Genomic DNA, 27,008 nt, shown 5'->3' with positions numbered 1-27,008 from the left:
TATTAATGCAAACTCTTATTTACAAATGTTCGGCAAGCAGATGGCCAAAAGTACGTGGTCATGTAGTGTAAATATTTATATTCTGGACTCAGTCATTGCTCGTTCTGATAAGTCTTAAAATGGTTTGTTCTTTTTGTTTTATTTTTAGATTGTGTGTACTGCATTGGACCTGCAATAACATCTGCAAAACTGTGTACGTGACCGATAAACCTTGATTTGAGGGTGACTGAGCAAGAGGCAGAAGTCATACAAACAGAGGGAGGAATAGAAATGGAACAGAGTTCGAGATGTGCTTTTCAACAAGGCAACATGTGAAAACACTCCTTCCTAGTACGTACCCAGTTTGTCTCCAGGTATAATGCTGGTCTTAAGGCTGCCCTCCTTACGAGCTCTCCTAATGGTCTGCAACTTCCTCAGAGCTACAAACAGCAAACACATGTCAGTGTGTGTGTGTGTGTGTGATAGAGACCCTACAGTGTGTACACACATTTGAGAATCAAAATATGCATGTATGATTGACATTTTTTCAAGAGGTGTGGGTTGCTGAAAGAGTTGCTGAAATAGCAGTTGGCTGGATTCAACCCCATGCTACAGCAATATACGTGTGTGTGTGTGTGTGTGTGATAGAGACCCTACAGTGTGTACACACATTTGAGAATCAAAATATGCATGTATGATTGACATTTTTTCAAGAGGTGTGGGTTGCTGAAAGAGTTGCTGAAATAGCAGTTGGCTGGATTCAACCCCATGCTACAGCAATATACGTGTATACGTGGAGGCAAAGGCTTAGACCACATCTATTCATTATTTTAAAGAGTGCGTTTGTATGCATGTCTACTCACCCTCTGTGTAGACAGAAAACTCAACTGAGGAGAACACTGCTGGTTCCAACACAACTTGCTGTAACAAACAGACAGACCATTAGGTTATCAGTCAGATTGATTCAATTTTTGGTTTGGGGGTGCAGTCAACAGATTGGGGTGTGGTATTGTTCACCTGTATCTCCATATTGGCTGACTGACTGATGTCTTGCACCTGATTGGCCAGGTCCAGGATCATGGCGATGAACCTGCAGCTGTACTCTTTATAACAGTCCTTCATCAGGAGGGTGGAGGGGTGAAACACCTTCTACACATACAGAGGTAGTCAAGAAATACCAGTAGAGGGTGTAACACACACGCCAGACTCACACTTGAAGCGGTAATGAGCGATGAAATAGTTGATACACCACCTCACGGGTGTATCCTCAAAAAGCATGCATGAAAAAAATGTGTAGTTAGCTAACGTCGAAGCTTGCTTGCATGAGCTTGCTCTCTTCCGATTGGCTATCGTGCGGTCACTTCGCTGTAATTTGCATAATATTGGAAATGCAGAACATTGGTTGCTTGCTCTCTTGTGGTCGACCTTTAAGTCTATGTGCGTCTGTCCTCTTCTCCTTTCATTGAAAATGACTGGTTGCTGGTAGCAGATTCTTACCAAGTGTGAGTCTCCAGATACAAACACAGTTACTTACGAAGTACCAGTAGAGGTGGTCGAAGCCGAGTGTGTGTTGGATGACCCTCCGTGAGGGGACAGGGAGGCGGCAGAGCTGACAGAGGTAGGATCTCCTTTGGCCATGCCCTTCACAGCAGTACTCCACCAGGTGCTGTAGACCTACAGGTCACAGGTAAAGGATCAGAAGTTAGGGGTAGTCACTGACACACAGGTGTGTTCAACAAGGGAAATAGTTTGTGAACATTGGCCAACGTTAGCAAACATATTCCATTTGTTTTGTGTTGGTCGCGATCGTTTGCTAACAGTCGGAGAAGATACTGTACGGCGAACGTAAGTGTCTGTTTTGGGTCTAAACTACCCCTAAAAATAATCAAGTGGCCATGTAGATTTTTAGCGAAGTAGTTTTCAGTTTGAATATTGCCGCTAAAAAGCAACAGTAATCCTTAGAAAATGTAGCTGTTTGATGTTTCACCGTAACATTTCAGAATGTTCATTCAAAAATCGTTCAACTGAAATTGTTACTCTGGCTACATGTTCACTGCAAACATATTTTTTTGAACTCACCTCAGGTTTATGCTCTGACAAGTGAAGGGTTAAAGTTGATTTTGGGGGTATTCTAAAGACTCCCACCATTGATTAAGCAAATTAATAATGTGCCATTGTACTTATGCTCACTGTCTAACTGAATATTGAGGCCTCCGTCTGTCTAGCTCTCTGCCAAAACCTGCAGCCCCACATCTGAGAAAAGGGACTGTCTACACAGTAAACATTCACGAAAACAAAAATGTTGAATTCAAGGTTAGGGTTAGCAGTGTGGTTAAGATTAGGTTTAAAATCTGATTTCACGAGACTCTGGCTGTACCAGCTAGTGACCACTCTGCAGAGCTGCCTCCAGAACAAGATTCATGACGAAAAACGCTAACATGCGTAGGACACACTACTTTATTGATGTCGATCTGAGAGGCAGTGTTAGTGTGCTGTGAATAAAGAGACTTCTGAACTAGGAAGTCGTCAACTGATCCTTTATCTCCGTTTGGCAACCTAATAGCTGGGTGATGGCCATTTCCTATGCTATGTAGCAGTGGTTATTAGTGTTGTCACTATACCAGAATTTTTACATCGATACCAGGTTGATGGGAACTGACTAGGTTTCACTATATGGGAGTCTCTGTAACAAAACAACAACAAAAAACTTCTCCCTCAAATATCTGCTTGGGCACGTCATATCGTATTATGTTCATTGTGTGGGTGTTAAGTAACACTTCTCGGGAATAACAAGCCTCGTTGCACTGGTCATGGAAAACAAAGACGATAACATGTATGACCGTCATTATCTAGAAGCTATGCTGATAAAGTCACAAAGTGATCATATAACTGACCTGATCAATGAGAATGTACATGTGTAAGTTGACAGTATATAAGGAGATGTAAAACTTAGGTTTGGTAAATAAAATACTAATTGGATTGAAGCATGTCATAAACTTGTTCAATATTTTAATTACCATCACAAACCTACAAAAGGTTTAGTATCATGATACCAAAATGATAACACTGCAGAAGTGACAGATTTTTCCCACTTCTTTTAGGTTTTCGCTCAATTATTATTTTTTTAGAAAAATCAATAAATGTGTTAAGTCCACAACGACGCTTAAACCACACAAAGTTTGCTGTTTGAGTGTAGTTACAGTGCCTTGCGAAAGTATTCGGCCCCCTTGAACTTTGCGACCTTTTGCCACATTTCAGGCTTCAAACATAAAGATATAAAACTGTATTTTTTTGTGAAGAATCAACAACAAGTGGGACACAATCATGAAGTGGAACGACATTTATTGGATATTTCAAACTTTTTTAAAAACTGAAAAATTGGGCGTGCAAAATTATTCAGCCCCCTTAAGTTAATACTTTGTAGCGCCACCTTTTGCTGCGATTACAGCTGTAAGTCGCTTGGGGTGTCTATCAGTTTTGCACATCGAGAGACTGAAATTTTTTCCCATTCCTCCTTGCAAAACAGCTCGAGCTCAGGGAGGTTGGATGGAGAGCATTTGTGAACAGCAGTTTTCAGTTCTTTCCACAGATTCTCGATTGGATTCAGGTCTGGACTTTGACTTGGCCATTCTAACACCTGGATATGTTTATTTTTGAACCATTCCATTGTAGATTTTGCTTTATGTTTTGGATCATTGTCTTGTTGGAAGACAAATCTCCGTCCCAGGTCTTTTGCAGACTCCATCAGTTCTTCTTCCAGAATGGTCCTGTATTTGGCTCCATCCATCTTCCCTGTCCCTGCTGAAGAAAAGCAGGCCCAAACCATGATGCTGCCACCACCATGTTTGATAGTGGGGATGGTGTGTTCAGGGTGATGAGCGGTGTTGCTTTTACACCAAACATAACATTTTGCATTGTTGCCAAAAAGTTCAATTTTGGTTTCATCTGACCAGAGCACCTTTTTCCACATGTTTGGTGTGTCTCCCAGGTGGCTTGTGGCAAACTTTAAACGACACTTTTTATGGATATCTTTAAGAAATGGCTTTCTTCTTGCCATACTTCCATAAAGGCCAGATTTGTGCAATATACGACTGATTGTTGTCCTATGGACAGAGTCTCCCACCTCAGCTGTAGATCTCTGCAGTTCATCCAGAGTGATCATGGGCCTCTTGGCTGCATCTCTGATCAGTCTTCTCCTTGTATGAGCTGAAAGTTTAGAGGGACGGCCAGGTCTTGGTAGATTTGCAGTGGTCTGATACTCCTTCCATTTCAATATTAATCGCTTGCACAGTGCTCTTTGGGATGTTTAAAGCTTGGGAAATCTTTTTGTATCCAAATCCGGCTTTAAACTTCTTCACAACAGTATCTCGGACCTGCCTGGTGTGTTCCTTGTTCTTCATGATGCTCTCTGCGCTTTTAACGGACCTCTGAGACTATCACAGTGCAGGTGCATTTATACGGAGACTTGATTACACACAGGTGGATTGTATTTATCATCATTAGTCATTTAGGTCAACATTGGATCATTCAGAGATCCTCACTGAACTTCTGGAGAGAGTTTGCTGCACTGAAAGTAAAGGGGCTGAATAATTTTGCACGCCCAATTTTTCAGTTTTTGATTTGTTAAAAAAGTTTGAAATATCCAATAAATGTCGTTCCACTTCATGATTGTGTCCCACTTGTTGATTCTTCACAAAAAAAAAATACAGTTTTATATCTTTATGTTTGAAGCCTGAAATGTGGCAAAAGGTCGCAAAGTTCAAGGGGGCCGAATACTTTCGCAAGGCACTGTACCTTTTAAATTAAGTGGCATGAGACTAGCACTGTTTGGTTAGCAGTGTTTCTGTAGTGCACATGTGATGGAGTTAGCAAAACAAATGCCCACTGGATTGATGCAAATAATTATTTTGCCAGGTAGGCATAGGCTAATTTGTACTTAATTTAAAAGGTTTTTGGGAAAGCCTTTCCATCTACCTGAATACTTATTATTTAACTAGGCAAGTCAGTTAAGAAAAAAATATATTATTTACAATGACGGCCTACCCCAGCCAAACCCTCCCATAACCCGGACGATGCTGGGCCAATTGTGCGCCACCCTATTAGCATCACTAACGGCTACACAAAGTGTTAGATAAACACGCACGGCACACACACGGCACACAGACAGGGGCATTCCTTCAGAAAGTTGCTGGGACTACAAATCACTGATGCCTTCTGCTCATCTCTTAGGATAAGCTTGGGCAAATGAATACATTTTCTAACAGGTTCAATACATTTAGGTTCTTTTCAAACTTACGACACATTTGACAGAAAGTAACAAATTCTAATAGTGAACCGCTTTTCACGTTATAGTATCGAAAAAGTCTCGGTACACCGTGCCACGCTAGTGGTTATGGGTCTCTAGAACCAGAGTCTACTGCGATGTGCACATGCCATTTTGAGGTCACTGACATACTGTGTCACAGCCTTCCTCTTCCCCCCTGCTACAGTGTTTATGATAATGGTTCCTACCCAGCAGAGGGTGTTTCCTGTTGGGGTCTCTGTGGTACTCTTGTATAGTCATCCTTTCTGGTCTGTCAGCTAGAGAGGAAGAGGGATGTAGTGAGAGGAAAAAAGGGATAGATTTAGTCAACACAAGATGTTAAACTAGATATAAAGAAGTGATTGAAGAGAAAAGGACATGCACACTCACCTCTGATACACTCAGCCAGCCTGTCAGTCTGAGTCAGGGCCTGCATGACTGAGAGACAGAAAGAAAGTTAGTTAATTGTGTGGAGTAACTTCTTACTGTACCAATGAATAGCAGTGATGTGACAGTTGTACCTTTAGAGTAGCCACTTGTCTTCAATTTCACAGACACACTCTTAGGCATGTCCAGCACCTACACACAAATACACACACGTGAGTAGGCCCGACACGGCACACACACCAATCACAATGAGAAAACCAGTACAGTTACCCGTAGCACTCCAGGTCCATCCTTGTCCATCTCTTTGACAGCTAGCGGCCGTAGGAGGTTCAACATATCCATGTTAGGCATCCAGGAGAAACTCAACACATCAGGGTCTGTGTAGCTCTGATACACACACAAATGAAACAAAACAAATTACAGACTACTCTGGCTGCAGTTTAATTGGTGTGTGTGTGTGTGTGTGTGTGTGTGTGTGTGTATTTACATAGTAGTTGGAGAGGTGGTCAGCAGAGAGGAGGTGGTCTATGATCTGTCCTGGGCCACACTTCTCCTCACAACTGTGACAAAGGTAGAAAGTATCCCTCCCCTCTGGACTCACACACAATGTCACCAGGCACAGACCTGGGACATACACAAATGAAGAAGTCAGAAAGAAACAAGTCACCAGGCACAGACCTGGGACATACACAAATGAAGTCAGAAAGAAACACACACACACTTACCGATGATGGGATATGGGGTGTTTGTGGGTTTCCTGGCCAGATGCTCCAGAACCAAGAAAGGGGCAAAGTAGACTACACAAAAGAAAAAGAGCAGAGAGATCAATCTAGTCCATTCACATTGTGAACATTGAAGAGGTAGGGGCTAGGAGAGCAGACTAGGGATCGAAATGGAATAGGGCCATAACAAAACAGATTCAGACTTGTCTACCAGTGTTTACACTTAACAGTGGACTTTAACTACTTTGTTAACTGAAGACAGCAGAATTGGCTTACCTTGACCGTGGTACTCATCTGAGAGAGAGATGGGAAGAGAAAGTGAGAGGGTGAGAGATGTCGTGGAAATAGGAAATATTGGTGAAATAATCTCTCAGATACTGTGAATTCAAATAGACTTTATTACAAAGTAACAAGTAGAGTTGGTTCATGGAGCAACTGCCAGACTCAGTCCACTCCTTTTATACAAGTTTCATAGTCCCTCCACGTTTTGCCAATAACCATATCACCTCAGCTTTACTCCACCATTGTTTCCAAATCTAAGCTATTCCCTCTAGGCGGGGTTTCTGTCACGGATCCCCCCAGTACTGATACTCAATCGGTCCACCAGTTCCGGAGGTCTACGTCACCGACTTTCTAGGCTTCACTGAATGGGACTCATTATCAACCCCGGACTGTCTTGTCTGATTACACACACACACACACACCTGGTTCCCATTTCCCGATTAGTATATGATATATGTGCCCTCTGATCCCTCTGTCTTTGTCGGTTATTGTTCACGTCTGTATCGTCCAGTGTCGTTCAACAAGGTTACCCTCGCTCTTTTGTTTGGGTACATCCCAGTGTTTTTGTATACGTGTTTGTTTTGGGTGTATTAAACCCCAATTATGTATTCCTGTGCCTGTCTCCAAATCCTTTATACCCGCGTGATAGTTTCCCCTCCCTCTAGTTCCTTGGATCAATTATATTGGTGGCGCGCCTATACATAATCTCCAAAAACTAATAAATACAGATTACTATAGGCAATTATAAGATTGCTACATGCCATTATCGGACCACAATATTACTACGGGCCATTATAGGTTTAAGTACAGATAACTATAGGCCATTATAGAATTATACCAATAAATACACTTAATCCCAGGATTACGCAGTGTCTTTGCTCACTCCCTTTAGTGCCATTCAGCCTTTTAACAAGAAACACATTCTCCTAACAGAAAACCCCCATAGAGACAAAGGGGAAAACAGTTAGCCCTTCTCCCAAACTGTTAATTTAAAAAGTAAGATTTAAGAGTTATTGTCTCAGAGACACAGAATAGTGACTGGGTTGACAGAAAGCAACCCTATGCTGGTAACCTGGCACAGTGCACAGACCATACCCAAGGTACTCTATCGGTTTGAGCGTTGGGCTGGTAACCAATAGGTCGCTAGTTCGAATCCCCTAGCCAACAAGGTGAGAAAAAAAAAATCTGCCAATGTGTCCTTCAGCAAGGCACTTAAAGTACCTACCTAGTGTTTCCAGATTTATATGAAATATGATCTATAATTACTTACAATATCAGTGAAATAGTTATCCTTCCAAGAAATTGTAATCATATGCTAAAAGGCAGCTTTTCTGTACTGGAATGGTGTAGGTGTACACCAACAAAAGTGGGCGTATACTGGTAATTACTTTTTTTCCCTTCTTTTTTTTTACAAGTAGACCGTTGATTGGCCAGCTCATCCTCAAGGAGATAACATGTTCGATGAGGAAATGGCAAGCATTTTTTAAACGGTCCGCATGAGATACAAGTTTGAGGTTTTGAAGTGTTTTCTCCGATTTATGCGTCAGCCACAAATACAAATATAGGGCAAGTAAACATCTTCGGTATCTGTAAAAATATGAACTTTTTAAAAAGTGAGATTTTCACTGGACAGTTACTTTGTTACACTGCAACCTTTCAATATCCGTTTTTCACATTTTGGATAAAAATCTATCACCCCAAAAAACGATTCCAAGCATTCTGCAACAAGAGACACACCCTACCTGTCTGGAAGAGCTCTGCCACTTGCTGTAGTTGATGGGACAGACACACAGACAGATAAAACATGTAGTGATTTTAATGCCAATTTAAAAAAACAGCCATATGAAAATACTAATGTCTCAAACTTAAAGCACATCCTTGAACAAAAAGTACACTGAGTTTCAGTTCATCACAAGACCTTGATTTCCTGCTGTGGTTTGTACAGGCAGTGTTCCTATGGCAGGGGCAGCAAACAGTCTTCCTGCAGAGCTACTGGCTATTGTTCCAGCCCTGCACTAATACACAAGATAAATAACCTGCTCATTGTGGCCATGAACTGAAACAGATGTATTAAAGCAGGGCTGGAGCAAAAGCCTGCACCCCCAGTAGCTCTCAAGGAGGGTTGGCCTGCATAGCTTAGAAATGCAGTTTGTACAAAACACATCTTGAACGATGAGCTACATGACATCGCACCTGTTGATGTTGCTTCCTGCGGACATGCTGCTTGAAGCGGCGGATGGTGTCAAACTTCACACCACAGTCCTACAGCCGAAAATAAGTTATCATAGCCACGACTTACAAGAACTGTATACAAGTCATATATGGATAGAATAATCACCTAACCACCTTGACAACAAAAAAAATGTCAAAACACATTCACATACCAGTCACCCATATGGAGCGTGATCAGGGCCAGTTTGAAAATGCAATACTAAATAGGAATGTGAAAATTATAAATGCATTTATCTATCAGTGTGCATGATTCATACCACAATTAAATTGCAAAATTGAAATAAAACTAGAAAATGGTTATCAGAAATTCTAAATGGTCATTGGAAGAAGCCAAATAAACAGAAAATCCTAAATGCACTGTGCAAAATGAAATCAAAAGTGGATGTTTTCATTTTTCAAATAACCAATTTAACATTCTCACGTAACATCGTCCATGTTCATTTTCAGTGTATGGAAATTGACTCGGAACAAATGCAACTATTCAGGTCTAAGGCAAGGATAGGCCTACTCATCATTACAGGATGTACCAAATGGACAATCTCTCTTTACGTTTAAACTGCCTTTGTTTAAAAATGAATTAAATAAATTATGTTAAAAAAAAAAATCTAGAAAAAAAAAAACTGCAAAAAAAGAAACGTCCTCTCACTGTCAATTGCGTTTATTTTCAGCAAATTTAACATGTAAATATTTGTATGAACATAACAAGATTCAACAATTAAGACAAACTGAACAAGTTCCACAGACATTCCATTTCTGTTAGTCACATAATGTGCCCTTGAACAAAAGGGGGGGTCAAAATCAAAAGTAACAGTCGGTATCTGGTGTGGCCACCAGCTGCATTATGTACTGCAGTGCATCTCCTCCTCATGGACTGCACCAGATTTACCAGTTCTTGCTGTGAGATGTTACCCCACTCTTCCACCAAGGCACCTGCAAGTTCCTGGACACTTCTGGGGGGGGTTCCCAGACGTGCTCAATGGGATTGAGATCCGGGCTCGTCGCTGGCCATGGCAGAACAGTGACATTCCTGTCTTGCAGGAATTCACGCACAGAACGAGCAGTATGGCTGGTGGCATTGTCATGCTGGAGGGTCATGTCAGGATGAGCCTGCAGGAAGGGTACCACATGAGGGAGGAGGATGTCTTCCCTGTAATGCACAGAGTTGAGATTGCCTGCAATGACGAAAAAGCTCAGTTCGATGATGCTGTGACACACCGCCCCAGACCATGACGGACCCTCCACGTCGATCCCGCTCCAGAGTACAGGCCTCAGTGTAACGCTCATTCCTCCGACGATAAACGCAAATCCGACCATCACCCCTGGTGAGACCAAACCCGCGACTCGTCAGTGAAGAGCACTTTTTGCCAGTCCTGTCTGGTCCAGCGACGGTGGGTTTGTGCCCATAGGTGACGTTGTTGCCAGTGATGTCTGGTGAGGACCTGCCTTTCAACAGGCCCTCAATCAAGCCCTCAGTCCAGCCTATTGTGGGCAGTCTGAGCACTGATGGAGGGATTGTGCATTACTGGTGTAATTCAGGCAGTTGTTGCCATCCTGTACCTGTCCCGCAGGTGTGATGTTCGGATGTACCGATCCTGTGCAGGTGTTACACGTGGCCTGCAACTGCGAGAAAGATCAGTTGTCCGTTCTGTCTCCCTGTAGCGCTGTCTTAGGCGTCTCACGGTACGGACATTGCAATTTATTGCCCTGGCCACATCTGCAGTCCTCATGCCTCCTTGCAGCACATTCACACAGATGAGTAGGGACCCTGGGCATCTTTCCTTTGGTGCTTTTCAGAGTCAGTAGAAAGGCCTCTTCAGTGTCCTAAGTTTTCATCACTGTGACCTTAATTGCCTACCGTCTGTAAGCTGTTAGTGTATTAGCAATCGTTCCACAGGTGCATGTTCATTAATTGTTTATGGTTCATTGAACAAGCATGGGAAACCGTGTTTAAACCCTTTACAATGAAGATATTTGGATTTTTACAAATTATCTTTGAGACGGGGTCCTTCTTTTTTTGCATAGAGAGCTCTAATTCCACGTGAATTCACAATGCAGCGGTGCTGCTGCCAGCAACAGTTTGGGTCTCACTGAGCATCCCTTTCAGATGGTTGAGGATTGCACCTGTGCCACAAATATTGTATCTCAATTCCAAATCGTAAAGTTTGTATTTCGTTCTCAAAGTACTGCCATGCAGGACTTCGCTGCTGTCGCTTGCCTTTCTCTGCTATTTTTCCAACTGTTAGCCACAATGATGTAGTGGTGGCGAGTCGACTCCAAAAATGTATTAACCGCGCGAATGTACAAAATATACCCCAAAATGTATGTGCACAAATTCACACAAAATTTGGCTTTTAAAAACATGTATTTATTTTTTTTAAATTGAGAATGTGCTCACCTCCCCACAAACTTTAGACCGTGTGTTAGTGAGAAGAGCGAAAATCAGAAGACCGGGTTCATATTCCTGAAGGAGCCATACAACAATTGATAATGCGCATTTCTCATTTAAATTGGACCTAGTAGGCTAGTAAATAGATAGGCTATATGTATTTCAAGTTTTGCAATATCATAGGCAACGTGAGTTATTATACCGGTATACAGTCGAGTTTAACAGGCGAACAGTTTATATTTTACATTGAAGTAGGACCTACTGTAAGTACTATTATTGCATTTTTTTTGTAGCCTGCCTTAGACACTGTTTTAGAATTCACTGGTAATCAATCATAGTTGATGCAAAACATTGTTGAATTAAAACGTTCTGCTGACACGTTCACAAGAATTTGCCATTGTTTTCTCTTTCAGAAACTGACAGTCCTTTTCCAGATACAGCATAAATTACTGCTAAAGATTAAAACATCCTGCCAACAAAGTAAATAGACTGGTAGCTTATGTAAAATATTTGACAGTATGCTTAGGCTACAGTATTGCTATGCAATAGCAGTGCGACATCATTGCCCATTTAATCTCTGAGCCTATACAAAGGCAGGACATTGAATCCCAATAATCTATTGATAAACTAAAATATTTACTTATTTCGCATGCCATGGCCTAATGTCAATAGTTCCATATTATACAACAAATAAAGAGTGTTATTGTTGCCATAAAAAGTGTTTAGGCAGAGTTATTCAAACACAGTTTTATGACTGGTCTGATTTATAAAATGAGAATATGCGTATGCCAAGTTTATAATTCTGAAAATGTGTGCGCAGTCATTTCAGAAATGGCACACATATATTCAGTGTAAAATTTACACAAGTTTTAAATGAGGCCAAAGGGCACCAAAACAGCAGAGAAGTTGAGCCCTGTTCTTCAACGCTCTTAGTGTCAGTTTCTGCAACTACTATGTCATTTACTTTATGGATCTACATATTACAAAATAGGTTTTTCAGCTAGGGATTTGTCTTAAGATTAAGGATCCCAATTTCATTTAAACCCCTACTCATCATGAATATGTGGGGACTGAACCACCTCGGTTACAATTAAACATCCTTTGACCTCCGCCATCTGTTGCATCTTGCCTATGCCGCTCTGCCATTGCTCATCCATATATTTATATATTCTTATTTCATTCCTTACTTAGATTTGTGTGTATTAGGTAGTTGTTGCAGAATTGTTAGATTACATGTTAGATGTTGTTGTGTAACTATGCCTGAGACCAGAGAAATTGCATTGGCTCCCTAAGCTAAATTGCCTAGGTTTAGCAGGTTCAGTTGCTATTCTGGTGTACAGGAGAGCAGTTTGAACCCTTTCAGTTACAGTAGTCTAAATATCAATGTACAGAGAGCATTACACCGCTATGATGTTTCATTGCATGGTGGTGGTGTTGTTCTCCTGGTTCACGCTTCCAGAAAGCAATTTGCATACACTTTGAAAATGAAGAGAAAATGCTAAATTGGGAAGTTGTAAAATAAAAAAAGCCCCTTTCCATTTAAAAGTCTGTTCACCATTTTAATTTAGAATTTCTATTTACCTTTTCCAATCAGCTATCTTCATTTTAACATTGCAATTTCATTGTGGCATGAATCATGCACACGGATATGAAAATACACATGCATTTCAATTGAGCATTTCAATTTTGCAATTTTAAAACGAGCACTGATCATCCTCCATACACCCCGACCATTCAACAGTTGTGGCATGACAAACCCAGCAAGACAAACCCACCTGACAAGCGAGCCGATAAGGCAACATTTATCTTGCTTGGTTTGCGTTTCGTTTCCTCGACCCAGTCCGTCAAAATTGCTGTGTTCTCTATCGTGTGAATCTGTAACACAACACAACGGAAGCTGTAAATGACCGGTTGGGAGAAAATGTTTGATCTTGATGGTAAAGAAGTTGCCTCTGCCGCGTGGTAGACGAAAACCTGAGATAAATTGAAGCAGCACTTTCTGTTATTAAGAATATACGGTTAGCTAGAAGGATAGTCGCCTGGAGGTTAACTTCGCAATACCTACAAACTTCAAAGCCAACTAATAACGGTCAAACCAAGCTATAAAACGAGACGTGATTTGCTTAGCAGCAAAATTCGCTGTGGATTGTGATGCCTTCTACACCACGCACAATCGATTAAAAAAGGACTAACCATCGTCCACAAAAAAGCCTAATTTTACCTAGAATACTTCTGCTAAAACTTCCCGTCTTCAACCGTGAAGAGCTGAAAACTTTCCGTTCTTTTGTTTAGAGGTGTGTCTCAACAATTTATGCGAAATTGCGGGAACGGCGCGCGAAGTCTTCACTGCAGTTGCGCAAAGGACTTATCCAGTTTGAACAGCGACTGCCTTTAAGTAAAAACACTCAGCACCATGAGTTTGTTGATCATATATTTTATCATTTTTCATACTGCCACAAAGTAACAAACGGCCAGGTTAAGATAAGCTGATCTAATGGTACACTTCTGTAATGCTTTTAATACAAATACAACATATGATCAATTTTACTCACTTCTATATTTCCTTCTTTGTGCTTGAACTATAACATTCGTGCGGAATTTCTTACAACTTCCGAATAGAAAAAAACTTGCATATGCAAAGATGCATATGGTACGATACTGTTGTGTTCCGCCTAAAGCCGCCCCTCTACAAAATGTGTGGGTTAAATTAGTGTTCCGCGTTGTCTAATAACGGATGTCAAAAAAGAACGATAGCAAAAATGTGTTATGTCAAAATTATTTCATACTCCACATTTAGACAAAATTGTTGTCACAGGGGAGAACCGCTAGTGGGACCAGCTCGGCTTGTTACTTTGTAATAAAGTATATTTTGAATTCACAAGCTCCGGTGTCTAAGATATATTTTTAATAATGAGTATTTCCACGACAAAGATCACTGACGTCATGATTTGACCTGGTATTTTCCGAGTTCCCAGTTATCTTGAACGCACCATAAATGTTTCTGACTCATGTCGCTGACTCAGGCCGTTTTCAAATGGATTCGTTAAACCACACTCCGTAAAGACATTGTAAAGTAAAACGGTTAGACATAAATGGTAGTTACCTAGCATTTTAAGTAAATTAATTAATAAGCGTGGTCCCCATTGCTTTTGCTCTTTAGTTTTCTCCAAAATGAAGAGAAAGAAGGACATCATGTCCTTCTTCCAAAGAAAAGACAAGGCAGACAGTGAGACAGAGCCAGATGGTTCAGCAGTAGAGAGAGCAGAGAGCCTGCAGAGAGTGAGCAGGAAGACTTGTCCATTGGAGAGCCTGAGGGTGAAGGCATAGTAGAGCAGGAAAGTGAGGCTGAGGTAGAGGATGAGGCTGAGAGTGAGACGCCAACAGAGGAGCCTCGTGTGTCCACAAGCAGTGGAGCGTCAGGTTTGCAATGTTGAATACATCTGTGGTTACTTGTAAAGCAGTGCAATTAGTCAGTTTATATGGTGTATAGAAATGAGTCGGTTTGTGATTGAAATTAATTCATATTTAACATGCTATTGGGCTTGTGATATAGATATCAGATGGATTTCAGAAGTTGCCTGATGGCAATGGTATATCTAAAATTACCCAAATAGATACTTTTAATTATATATTTTTTTCTTTGGCAGATATCACCAAATCCCGGGAGGAACCACCGGTGCAGCCAATGATGAACTTATACCCAAGAACTCTGATGGGGGACCAGAGGAGGAGCTTCAAGGCGGCCTGGTACCATATCCACCCCTAGGCCAAGCATATGACGGTGCTTCCGTTATGAGTGGCAAGCATTCAGGCGTCCAGGCACACATTGAAGAACAAGCAAAGCCTTTTACATCCACTGCAGTGCACACTGTCTAAACTTAATTTTAGTGGATATAGTCAAAGCTGTCCCTGAGGTCGGACAGTTCTTCTGCTTACTAGAAAGACTTTACGTCTTCACATCCGGGTCATATGTGCATCAAAAATGGCTTAGCATACAAAAAGAGATGTACCCAGGTGCACCTAGAGAGCTTCAGAGACTAAGTGACACTAGCTGGGCATGTCGATATATGGCTCTACATACTATTATGGATAGATTACCTGCCATTAAGCGAGTTCTGCAAGATATAGTCCAAGAACACAATGGTGACAGATCTGTTGAGGCACGAGGTCTGCTTGCACAGATAGATTTACAATTCATTGTGTGCCGTGGTACACTCCATAAAGTGTTTGGAGAAGCAGAATTTCTATCAGATATGCTACAGTCTTCATCACTTGACCTGTCAAAGGCTGTTGATTTAGTTGAAGCCTTAGTTCAAACTTTGAATGACTACAGGGATGAGTCATTTTTTGATGACCTATGGAATGAAGTGTTGAACACAGCTGAGCAATGTGATACTGCAATACACCCCCCTGCAAAACGACCAAAAAAGCTAAGCTTCAATTTAATGGAGTCTGTGTACTCAGTACAGTGGGTCAGAGGTCAGATTCAGAACAAGAAAAAGGCAGTTTTCGTACAACCCTTTTTTAGATCATATGCTCAATGAGCGTAACAGAAGGTTCCCTATCAAACACTGTGACATAATGAATGGCATCCAAACTCTAAACCCTACAAGTGACGTGTTTCTCAAAGAGAAGTCCCGGTTTCCATTTGCTAGAATGTATGAATCAAATATTGAGGACTTGGGACATGAACTACAGCAGTTCAGAAGAATTTTAGAGAGGAAAATACAGTGGCATGCAGAGACCCTCCAGTGTAGTAGAGCTGGCATTATTCATTGAGCCTTATAAATAAGTTTTCTTTGCGCTCTTTAAACTGTGCAAGATAGCTGTTTCAATCCCTGTTAGTACTGCTTCTTGTGAAATACATTTTTCTGCACTAAAACTGGTGAAAACGTATCTCAGGTCTACAATGTCAGATGACAGATTAAACAATTTAGGTGTATTAAGTATTGAGTCAAGGAGGGCAAAGGCTTTGAGTCTAGATTAATTTGCTGATCTTTTTGCAAAAAAACACAAAAACCGGAGAATACAGTTGATGTGACCTGATACTGAATATGTAATGCAAATGAAAATTATAATGGAAATGCAAATAAATTGTTGAATGATTATGATGGTCTTTTGCCTGCTAATGCCTGCAATGCAGTGAAGAAAACGATATGACAACAATAACGTCTAATGTAACTGGCCCCAGCTTGGCCCCCCCAGTTGAAATGGTCTAGAACCGCCACTGGCTGCCTGGTACATGGAGCAACGGCTGAACTCAGCCTCGGCATCATCATATATACTGTTTCCTTCTTACACCGTTTCACATTCCCTCCTCTTTTATGCTAATAGCCAACTCCTTTTGGCTTTACGCCACTATTATTCCCAAATCTAAACTCTGCTCTAGGCAAGGTTTCCCCTCTAATTCCTTGGACCAATTATATTGGTGGCGTGACATTGACTGTTTCTTTAAAAAATTATATGAACACATACTTATTTACAATCATGAGTATATTCACTACAGTGATTATGATACAACTATTAAATCAAATTGTATTAGGCATCTGGGCATGCATCTGGATTTCAAGGTGTGTATTTTCTTTGTATGCCTGTTTTTCCTCATACTACAGCATATAGTTGTGTTTACAGATTTGCTTTAAGCCCTTAATGATTCTGTTTTGCCATCTTAATATTTCATAACATGTTACTGGAAAATTACCCATATCTTCAGGTCGGAATGTCGGAGCTCTTGAAAGACGCCTGAGTTTGCAAATTTGAATTTTGAGTTGGAGGACAGTTCATAACAATTTCTTCGAGTTCCCAGTGGTCTTGAAAGCACTGAAGTCAGAGAGTTCCGAGTTGTTTGGAACATGACATTATTCTAGTGTCAAAATTGCAAAACAGAAGTGCTAAAAATAGCCCATATTAACATATGTAGCCTAAGAAACAGGGCCCATGAAGTCAATAACTTTCTTGTAACAGATGGCATTCATATTCTGACTATCTCTGAAACTCACTTAGATAGTACCTTTGATGATACAGTGGTAGCAATACAGGGATATAATATCTACCGAAAAGACAGAAATGCCAACGGAGGCGGTGTTGCGGTCTTTATTCAGAACCACATTCCTGTAAAGCTTAGAGACAATCTAATGTTAAATACTGTTGAAGTAATATGGCTACAGGTTCATCTGCCTCGCCTAAAGCCCATTCTTGTGGGAAGCTGCTATAGATCACCAAGTGCTAACAGTCAGTATCTGGATAATATTTGGGAAATGCTTGATAATGTAAGTGATATCAACAGAGAAGTATATTTTCTGGGTGATTTAAATATTGACTGGCTGCCCACTCAAGCTGCCCACTCATGAAAAAAATGTAAAACTGTAACCAGTTTCTGCAACCTGGATCAGGTTATCAGTCAACCTACCAGGTTAGTTACAAACAACACAGGTATTGAATCATCAACATGTATTGATCACATTTTTACTAACGCTGCAGATATTTGCTTTAAAGCAGTATCCAAATCCGTAGGATGTAATGATCACAATATAATAGCCATATCTAGGAAAACCAAAGTTCCAAAGGCTGGGCCTAATATAGTATATAAGAGGTCAAACAATAAGTTTTGTAGTGATTCATATGTTGATGATGTAAAGAATATTTGCTGGTCTGTGGTGTGTAATGAGGAGCAACCAGACGCCGCATTTATGAAACTACTTATTCCAGTTACTAATAAGCACGCACCCATTAAGAAAATGACTGTAAAAACTGTTCAATCCCCTTGGATTGACGAGGAATTGAAAAATTGTATGGTTGAGAGGAATGAGGCAAAAGGTATGGCAATTAAGTCTGGCAGCCCAACTGATTGGCAAATGTACCGCAAATTAAGAAATCATGTGAATAAAATAAAGAAAAAGAAACTACACTATAATACAAAGATAAATAATATAAAGAATGATAGTAAAAAGCTTTGGGGCGCCCTTAAATGAAATTCTTTTGGGGAAAAAGCCAATTCGGCTCCTTCATTTATTGAATCAGATTTCTCATTCATCACAAATCCCACTGATATTGCAAACTACTTAAATGACTTTCATTGGCAAGATAAGCAAACTTAGGGATGACATGCCAGCAACAAACGCTGACACTACACATCCAAGTATAACGGACCAAATTATAAAAGACAAGAATTGTACTTTTGAATTCCGTAAAGTCAGTGTGGAAGAGGTGACAAATTTATTGTTGTCTATCAATAATGACAAGCTACCAGGGTCTAACAATCTAGATGGAAAATTACTGAGGATAATAGCAGACGATATTGCCACTCCTATTTGCCACATCTTCAATTTAAGCCTACTAGAGAGCGTTTGCCCTCAGGTCTGAAGGGAAGCAAAAGTCATTCCGCTACCCAAGAATAGTAAAGCCCCCTTTACTGGCTCAAATAGCCGACCAATCAGCCTGTTACCAACCCTTAGTAAACATCTGGAAAAAATTGTGTTTGACCAAATATAATGCTATTTTACAGAAAACAAATTGACAACAGATTTTCAGCATGCTTATAGGGAAGGACACTCAACAAGCCCAGCACTTACACAAATGACTGATGATTGGCTGAAATAAATTGATGATAAAATGATTGTGGGGGCTGTCTTGTTAGACTTCAGTGCAGCTTTTGACATTATTGATCATAATCTGCTGCTGGAAAAACTTATATGTTATGGCTTTACACCCCATGATATAATGTGGATAACGGGTTACTTGTCTAACAGAACACATAGGTTGTTCTTTAATGGAAACCTATCAAATATAATCCAGTTAGAATCAGGAATTACCCAGGGTAGCTGTTTAGGCCCCTTGCTTTTTTCAATTTTTACTAACGACATGCCACTGACTTTGAGTAAAGCCAGAGTTTCTATGTATGCGGATGACTCAACCCTATACACGTCAGCTACTACAGTGACTGAAATTACTGCAACACTCAACAAATAACTGCAGTTAATTTCAGAGTGGGTGGCAAGGAATACGTTAGAAATATTTAGGGCTAAAACTAAAAGCATTGTATTTGGAACAAAACACTGACTAAACCCTAAACCTCAACTAAAACTTGTAATAAATAATGTGGAAATTGAGCAAGTTGAGATGACTAAACTGCTTGGAGTAACACTAGATTGTAAACTGTCATGGTCAAAACATATTGATGCAGTAGTAGCTAAGATGGGGAGAGGTCTGTCTATAATAAAGCAATGCTCTGCTTTCTTAACAAGACTATCAACAAGGCAAGTCCTATAAGCCCTAATTTTGTCGCACATTGACTACTGTTCAGTTGTCACAAAAAAGGACTTAGAAAAATTGGATTTGGCTCAGAGCAGGGGAGCACGGCTGGTCCTTGGAAAGTGGAGGAGAAATTGACTTCATCACTACTTTTATTTATGAGAGGTATTGACATGTTGAATGCACCAAGCTTTCTGTCTAAACTACTGGCACACAGCTCGGACACCCATGCATACCCCACAAGACATGCCACAAGAAGTCTCTTCACAGTCTCCAAGTCCAGAACAGACTATGGGAGGCACACAGTACTACATAGAGACATGACTACACGGAACTCTATTCCATATCAAGTAACTGACGCAAGCAGTAAAATTAGATTTAAAAAACAGATTAAAAAAACACCTTATGGAACAGTGGGGACTGTGAAGTAACACAAACATTGGCACAGACACACACGATAACATACACACTATACATACACATGGATTTAGTACTGTAGCTATGTGGTAGTGGTGTTGTAGGGGCCTGAGGGCACACAGTGTGTTGTGAAATCTGTTGTGAATGTATTGTAATGTTTTAAAATGGTATAAACTGCCTTAATTTTGCTGGACCCCAGGAAGAGTAGTAAATACAAATAGACTGTTCTCTCTGCTACCGCATGGCAAGCGGTACCGGAGCGTCAAGTCTAGGACCAAAAGGCTCCTTAACAGCTTCTACCCCCAAGCCATAAGACTGCTGAACAATGAATCAAATGGCCACCGGACTATTTACATTGACACCCCCGCCCCCTCCATTTGTTTTGTACACTGCAGCTACTCGCTGTTTATTATCTATGCATAGTCACTTCACCCCTACCTACATGTACAAATTACCTCGACTAACCTGTAGCCCTTCACATTGACTTGGTACCCCTTGTATATAGCCTTGTTATTTTATTGTGTTAGTTTTTATTATTTTTTACTTTAGTTTATTTGGTAAATATTTTCTTAACTCTTCTTGAACTGCACTGTTGGTTATGGGCTTGTAAAGTAAGCATTTCACGGTAAGGTCTATACTTGTTGTATGTGACAAATAAAGTTTGAAAACATCCACGGCTAAAATGACCAAATTATATACAGATTTCTTAGATTCATTCTGGGGACTTTGAGGAAGTGAAATAGGCTTCCGCGTCTGCAGTGTTTCATTGGGGACGAACATCATTAGCCAAACACGAAATCTGTCAGGAAACGCACCTCCAAAAATATATGAGCAATAGAAAAACACGTGCCAATCGACGTGTTCAGTGGCTCTTTAATTAATATACTCAAAATCAATTGTCTCAAGCATCATGTTTGTTGAGATTATACATTTATTTTGTCTTATATGCAAAAGATTATTAAATTTACCATCAAAATCAAGACAACAGATTTTGTCACATCTGAAACAAAAATTGTCACATGACTAAATGTTTTTTTTCTTCACATGATTAAATGTTCTTAACCGTAGACTCGACGACATGACGTTGCCACGAGCAGCACCGAAGATTAATTTATTTTTGTAAAGATTTTTGGTAAACTCGGTTTCCTTCTTTGTCAATGCAAGCTCGCAAATGAAAGCATGTACATACAAAGAAAGATGTGTCATGTTGCTAGAATGTAGGTTTAAAAACGACAGCTGCATATGCATATTAGCCAATACATACTGTATGGCATAACCTACACATATAGCATACCTTGCAATGCAATCTTCTCTAAAAACCAGTGGGGTGTATTCATGGATACCAAGGGAAGCCAGGCTTCCGCAAAAAAATGTTTTACAAATAATAATAAATATAACTTATCTCTCGTCTCTCTGTGTTTCATACTTTTCCTTTAATTCCGAAGAGACTGAATGTATCTCACAGGAGAAAGCATCCGAGCGAGCGAAACAGCGCCCCTCTGTCTCTCTACGGGTAGGCCATCTATCAGATGCTGTCTGGTTCAAACGAGTATGACATTGTTGCCGCAGAGCATTGAAGGCAAGGGCAGCCAGAGAGCATCTGGCCTCTCTTGACAAAAAAGTATGCAAAATTAGCCAATCAGCATTGAGCTAAACTGAGCGAACTCAACTGTGAATGGTCCTGGAGCACCAAAAAAAAGTGTCAAGGGAAGTCAGCTTGGATTTTGGCGTCACTCCTATCAAATCCCATTGAGAGCATACATCATTGACAGAAAAACTTGAATTGTTGCATCTCGTTGTGTTGTTGTCCTCCAGTGGCTCGCCCGTCTACATATCTAATTTCTAACACTAGCTAGCTAATATTGGCATTTCCTAAATTAGCCATGGATGAAGATAGGGATTTGGACTTGTGGTTTTACTTAATTCTCCATACTGGCCAATGATTATAATGGCGATTCTGATCCAACTATAAAATACATTGTGCCCCCGGCCTAAATGTATGGAAGTTCAATATAAAGCTAGATGTAGAAGGCTAATGTTAACTAGCTAACGTTGCTCATGAATGGAAGTTATACTAGCGAGCAAGCATTTTAGCTAGATAGCCTAGGACAACAACAAATAAAAGCGTGTACTGTATGAAAGAGTCATAGACCGTTTCATCAACATGAAAAATAGGAGGATTGCATTGGCGTTTCTCCATAAGTAAGGTGAGTCAACATGTTTTTCTACTTGCACAAACGCGCACACACACACACACATACACATATGCACACAGACATCAGAACCATGGACAGCCACATCGTATGTAGCTGGACTACATTGTTTTTGGTATCTTTTAGTTGTCACTGTATTCAACTATGCAGAGGTGATATGATGATGTTGAAATTGAAATGGTGCTGGAATAGTGGAGGCAGATCCTGTTTCCTTTGCGAGTTGCGGTAACTCTCTGTGGTTCTAAATCATTAGTTGTTTAGTGGTCTGAAAATGTTGGAAACCTTAATTTACTTGACCATGCTGTAGGTCATGTAACTAACTGTCTGTTACTGTACATGCAATATGCTTTGTGGACTTCACTGGACAGAGGTTGCTATCCGGTTTTGTGATTAAACAAAGGTGTGGTTGAATTTATTTCTGCCACAGTGTCTTCTTAATGCCTCTGCCTCTAGGCCTATATATCACAGTCGCAGGGCATATGAATTAACAGGTTATAGAGGGGGGTGGGGGCTTGGCTTCCCTGGTGATTTTACCCACGCACTGCTACTGCTAAAAACAGTTGTACAATGTGCTCTGCAATAAGATAACCAGAGTAGGATTTCTAAACCAGATGAGCTCTCAAATAGCAGTTCCCCAATACCATGGTCGGCATGCATAATGTTGGATGCATTGGAATATTATTCTGAATTTTTCAGTACATATGTGACAATTATTTCAGGAGTCAGCAAAACTAGTACTCTATATGTGCTCTAGGTCATTGGACACCATTAGATATGCACCTGTCGGTTATTCTTGTAACTGTTATGGCCAACTATGGTTACACCTCTTGGGTCTTTTCCAGAACAGGGGTTCCCCTTTCAGTGGAGTCAGCAGGATGTCATGTATTGGTTATTCCTGTAGAGTGCCAAGGTCTGTTGCTATGGTCCTACATGCATGAAACTATTTATGTGAGACTACAGGTTCCATGTCCTAATATGAAGGCAATATGATAACTGTGGCTCAATGCCAGAGGTGATGAGCCATTAAGAGGAGTTACTATGAGTATAACGTAAGGAGGACACATGTATAAAATGTGTGTGCCAAGACTGGAAGGCAGTTGTTTTCATCATCCAGCTCGGCTTTTATTATAAAGTAATAAAACGTCTATTTGAACTCACATGCTCCGGTATTTGTTAAATATGATTGACCAAATATTTCCATGACAATATAAGGTATGGAGAATGATAACGAGACTGTGGGATTATAAAACAAGTATTTGAGAAAGGAATGTTTGAGTTTCAAATACTACATGTTCAATGAATGTGGTTTACATTATAAACTTTATAAACTTATAAACTTTCCTACTGATGGGTTTGGATTTCTGAGCTTTAACTATTATTAATCATTAGTTATATTATTAAATCATTAGTGTCGTGGAAATATTGAATCAAATATTTCTCAGATACCGGAGCTAGTGAATCCAAATATACTTTTTTTTTTTTTTACAAACAGTAACAAAGCTGAGCAATTCCATGGAAGAAATTACTCTTCTTGTTCAGAACATCAGTATTTATACATTTCCATCAGACATGTTCCCTCCCTTCTATGTAAATGATTAACTCCCCTTGGACATGCGCCAACTTTATCTTTATGACTTAATTCTGGCTTGTGTACGCCCACATCTGGCTCAGGTTAGATTATATTGGTGGTGCAACAACAGGTCCTCTATAAAAAATAATAAATTTATTACATATATATATGTTCCCATTATAAGTACATTTCAAATAGATTTTAATGAACACAACCATGTCTTCCCAATACATATACATAGTTTGTGGCTCCTGTATTGGTTGGTAAAAATGCATAGTCACTGTCCCACACCAGTTTAGGTCTATGTCACTTGGAAATGATTAACCCATGCACCCTGTGTTTGCCTTGACTAGATTCTATGTGGCTCCAAACAGTGTGGTCTTTTTTGGCTCAGTTTAGCTTATTCACATAGATACCACTTAGTTCTGTTTCTTTAGGTCTAATGCTTAACTCTGTGTTGGACCACTCCTGCACTTCCATAGTCTTTCCACCTTCATTCTGTTTACATATGTCTTATGTTTAACCTTATATTGCTTCTTCTTCCTACTTCCAAAGGAAATAGTATGGGCACTTGAAAATTACTAGGAGACCGGAGACTCTCCAACATGGGTACTGGAAAATTATCAAAGAGCTGGATTTTTCATCCACATAAGTTATAATAGAGAAATGAGGAGTGCCATAATGAAGCTTGGGAGGTGCTGAGTGCAGGGAAAAACGGTCACATGGCAGTACTGATAAGGGGAGGAACCGTTTATTGCCCATATCACTTAGCTTCCTGCCTAGCATTAAACATGCAATGTTTAGCGATAAGTAGGAAACTCCACCCAAAGTTGGGTATGTATACTGCCACGGGTGGAACCATGTCTTTGTTGATTCAGCTGTTCGATCCTCTGGAAGAATAAACTTGGTTTAAGCTTTTATAGTGTCCGTTGAGTTCTTACACTGATAATTAGAATCTAACACCACTATCTTCTAAAAGTTAACAGTGCCAATCTTGCCAATCCATTAATTATTTTACTAACTATGACTGGGTGTGAGATAGGGCTGGGCGATAAATCAATATCAATAATTATCGAGGTAATTACTTCCCTCAATAACGATACAAAAACTTTTAGATTCATTTTCGATAATCTTGATATAGAATAATTAGGGACAGCAGTCCATTTCACCTCTGACGCAGCTGTCATGCCCTGACCTTAGAGAACTTTTTATGTCTATTTTGGTTTGGTCAGGGTGTGATTTGGGTGGGCATTCTATGTTCTTTATTTCTAAGTTTTGTATTTCTATGTTTTGGCCGGGTATGGTTCTCAATCAGGGACAGCTGTCTATCGTTGTCTCTGATTGAGAATCATACTTAGGCAGCCTTTTCCCACCTGTGTTTGTGGGGGATTATTTTCTGTTTTGTGTTTTCTGCACCTGACAGAACTGTTCGTTGTCCTCTTTGTTCAAGTGTTTTGTTCAATTGTTTTGATAATAAATCATGAACACTTACCACGCTGTGCTTTGGTCCACTTCTTCCACCAACGACAAGGGTCGTGACAGCAGCAGGAACTTGCGGAGAAGTGACCATATGCACGTGGAGAGGTATACGCCCACTAAAAACCATTTAGTACCTCGAATGATAGAGTAGCCACTATTAACCACGAAAAATGAGTGATGTAGGCGAAAACAGTGGCAGTAATAGCCGTTGAGAAGGAGCAGCTTCCAACTAAGAAATTATTGATGAAAAGGGTTAAACTGTTTCAGTAATTTGGAAGTGGTTTGGATTTTTTAAGTCCGACAAAGAGCAGAGCAATGTTCAGTGAAAATTGTGCCGTAGACAGGTGGCTACGAAGTCTGGTAATACGACAAACCTTTTTCAACATCTGAAGCAAAATCACTCTTTGGAACATGCAGGAAGTTTGAGTTTACGCCACGGTATTGATAAACGCCCCTCAAGTACCAGCCAATCTAGGGATGTTTGCCCGAAGCAGTCAACACTGACAGCGTTTATGCCCTACAAGCAAATATCGAAAAGACACTGACATCACAAATGATATTATGCATTGCATTGCTAAGGACATGATACCAATTAGCACAGTCGAAAAAGGTTTCAAGTGGCATATCAATTTAATTGACCCCAGGTGCGTGCTCCCTGGCCGCAAACATGGAACAATTTTCCTTAAAGTATAATTTTATGTGTAGCTCACAATTTTAAAAAAAATGTAACCTTTATTTAACTAGGCAAGTCATTTAAGAACAACTTCTTATTTACAATGACGGCCTATCAGGGAACAGTGGGTTAACTCCCTTTTTCAGGAGTAAAACAACAGATTTTTACCTTGTCAGCTCAGGGATTTGATCTAGCAACCTTTTGGTTACTGGCCCAACCGCTGCCTAGTGGTTTGTTCAGGCATTAGGCATTCTTGAGTCTGAAGCAGATATGTACCTTTTAAACATTATTTGATTAATATCGTGATAATTATCGTTGTCAAATGAAAAAATATATAGATATCGTGATAATTTATTTGCCATATCGCCCAGCCCTAGTGTGAGACATGTTTTCCATAATGTACGTTTCATGCATATGCATATGAACAAAGAACACCATCACAAATACTGTTTCACCATTTATTGAGTACAGATTCAAATAGCAAAGGTGTCTCAGGCAGTATTTGAAGTATCTAAATATAGCGTGACCTACCAATCAACCTACCAGTGCATTCGGAAAGTATTCAGACCCCTTCCCCTTTTCCACATTTTGTTACGTTACAGCCTTATTCTAAAATGGATTAAATTATTTTTATTCCCTCATCAATCTACACACAATACCCCATAATGACAAAGTGAAAACAGGTTTTAGAAATACCTTATTTACATAAGTATTCAGACCCTTTGCTATGAGATTCGAAATTGAGCTCAGGTGCATCCTGTTTCCATTGATCATCCTTGAGATGTTTCTACAACTTGATAGGAGTCCACTTGTGGTAAATTAAATTGATTGGACATGATTTGGAAAGGCACACACCTGTCTATTGTCGTGTCTTTACTATCATTAACTGAAGACTGATAGTTTTTATCAAAGATTCTCTGTAATTAGTTATTACGCGATCAACTGATTAATCACGTAACTAATTAACTAGGAAGTCGGGGCACCAAGGAAAGATATTCAGATTACAAAGTTATCATTTCCTAAAATAACTTTTCAGATAATTTATCTGATCAATTAGTCTTCGAATTAATGAATTATTTACTTTGCCTCACGTTAGTCTCATTCCAAACGTAAATT

General features: G+C 40.0%; 1 protein-coding gene across 7 annotated transcripts in view; it reads right to left on the bottom strand.

Moving 5' to 3' along the window:
- The window catches only part of LOC112264474, an 89,503-nt gene extending 63,935 nt beyond the window's left edge, over positions 1 to 25,568 (bottom strand). For 3 of the 7 annotated variants that reach the window (XM_042295366.1, XM_042295369.1, XM_042295370.1), the window contains exons 1-15: positions 13,512 to 13,632; positions 13,066 to 13,165; positions 8,866 to 8,934; positions 8,415 to 8,439; positions 6,667 to 6,684; positions 6,394 to 6,465; positions 6,156 to 6,292; positions 5,939 to 6,055; positions 5,803 to 5,860; positions 5,672 to 5,719; positions 5,491 to 5,559; positions 1,514 to 1,653; positions 997 to 1,128; positions 843 to 900; positions 339 to 419 (exon numbers count right to left, since the gene is read on the bottom strand). In XM_042295366.1, coding sequence (XP_042151300.1) covers positions 339 to 419; positions 843 to 900; positions 997 to 1,128; positions 1,514 to 1,653; positions 5,491 to 5,559; positions 5,672 to 5,719; positions 5,803 to 5,860; positions 5,939 to 6,055; positions 6,156 to 6,292; positions 6,394 to 6,465; positions 6,667 to 6,684; positions 8,415 to 8,439; positions 8,866 to 8,934; positions 13,066 to 13,092 — 1,051 coding nt within the window. In that variant the 5' untranslated portion in view covers positions 13,093 to 13,165; positions 13,512 to 13,632. Of the gene's footprint in view, positions 1 to 338; positions 420 to 842; positions 901 to 996; positions 1,129 to 1,513; positions 1,654 to 5,490; positions 5,560 to 5,671; positions 5,720 to 5,802; positions 5,861 to 5,938; positions 6,056 to 6,155; positions 6,293 to 6,393; positions 6,466 to 6,666; positions 6,685 to 8,414; positions 8,440 to 8,590; positions 8,683 to 8,865; positions 8,935 to 13,065; positions 13,166 to 13,511; positions 13,633 to 13,842; positions 13,980 to 21,251; positions 21,379 to 25,232 lie in introns of those variants that run through there. The other 4 variants (XM_024441100.2, XM_042295368.1, XM_042295367.1 and 1 more) reach the window with 4 other exon arrangements.
- Between the last annotated feature and the right edge of the window lie 1,440 nt (positions 25,569 to 27,008).

The sequence above is a fragment of the Oncorhynchus tshawytscha genome, linkage group LG13, assembly GCF_018296145.1.
Source record: "Oncorhynchus tshawytscha isolate Ot180627B linkage group LG13, Otsh_v2.0, whole genome shotgun sequence".
Lineage (NCBI taxonomy): Eukaryota > Metazoa > Chordata > Actinopteri > Salmoniformes > Salmonidae > Oncorhynchus > Oncorhynchus tshawytscha.
Note: the sequence above shows the minus strand (reverse complement) of the source record. Positions and strands in the feature narration are given on the sequence as shown.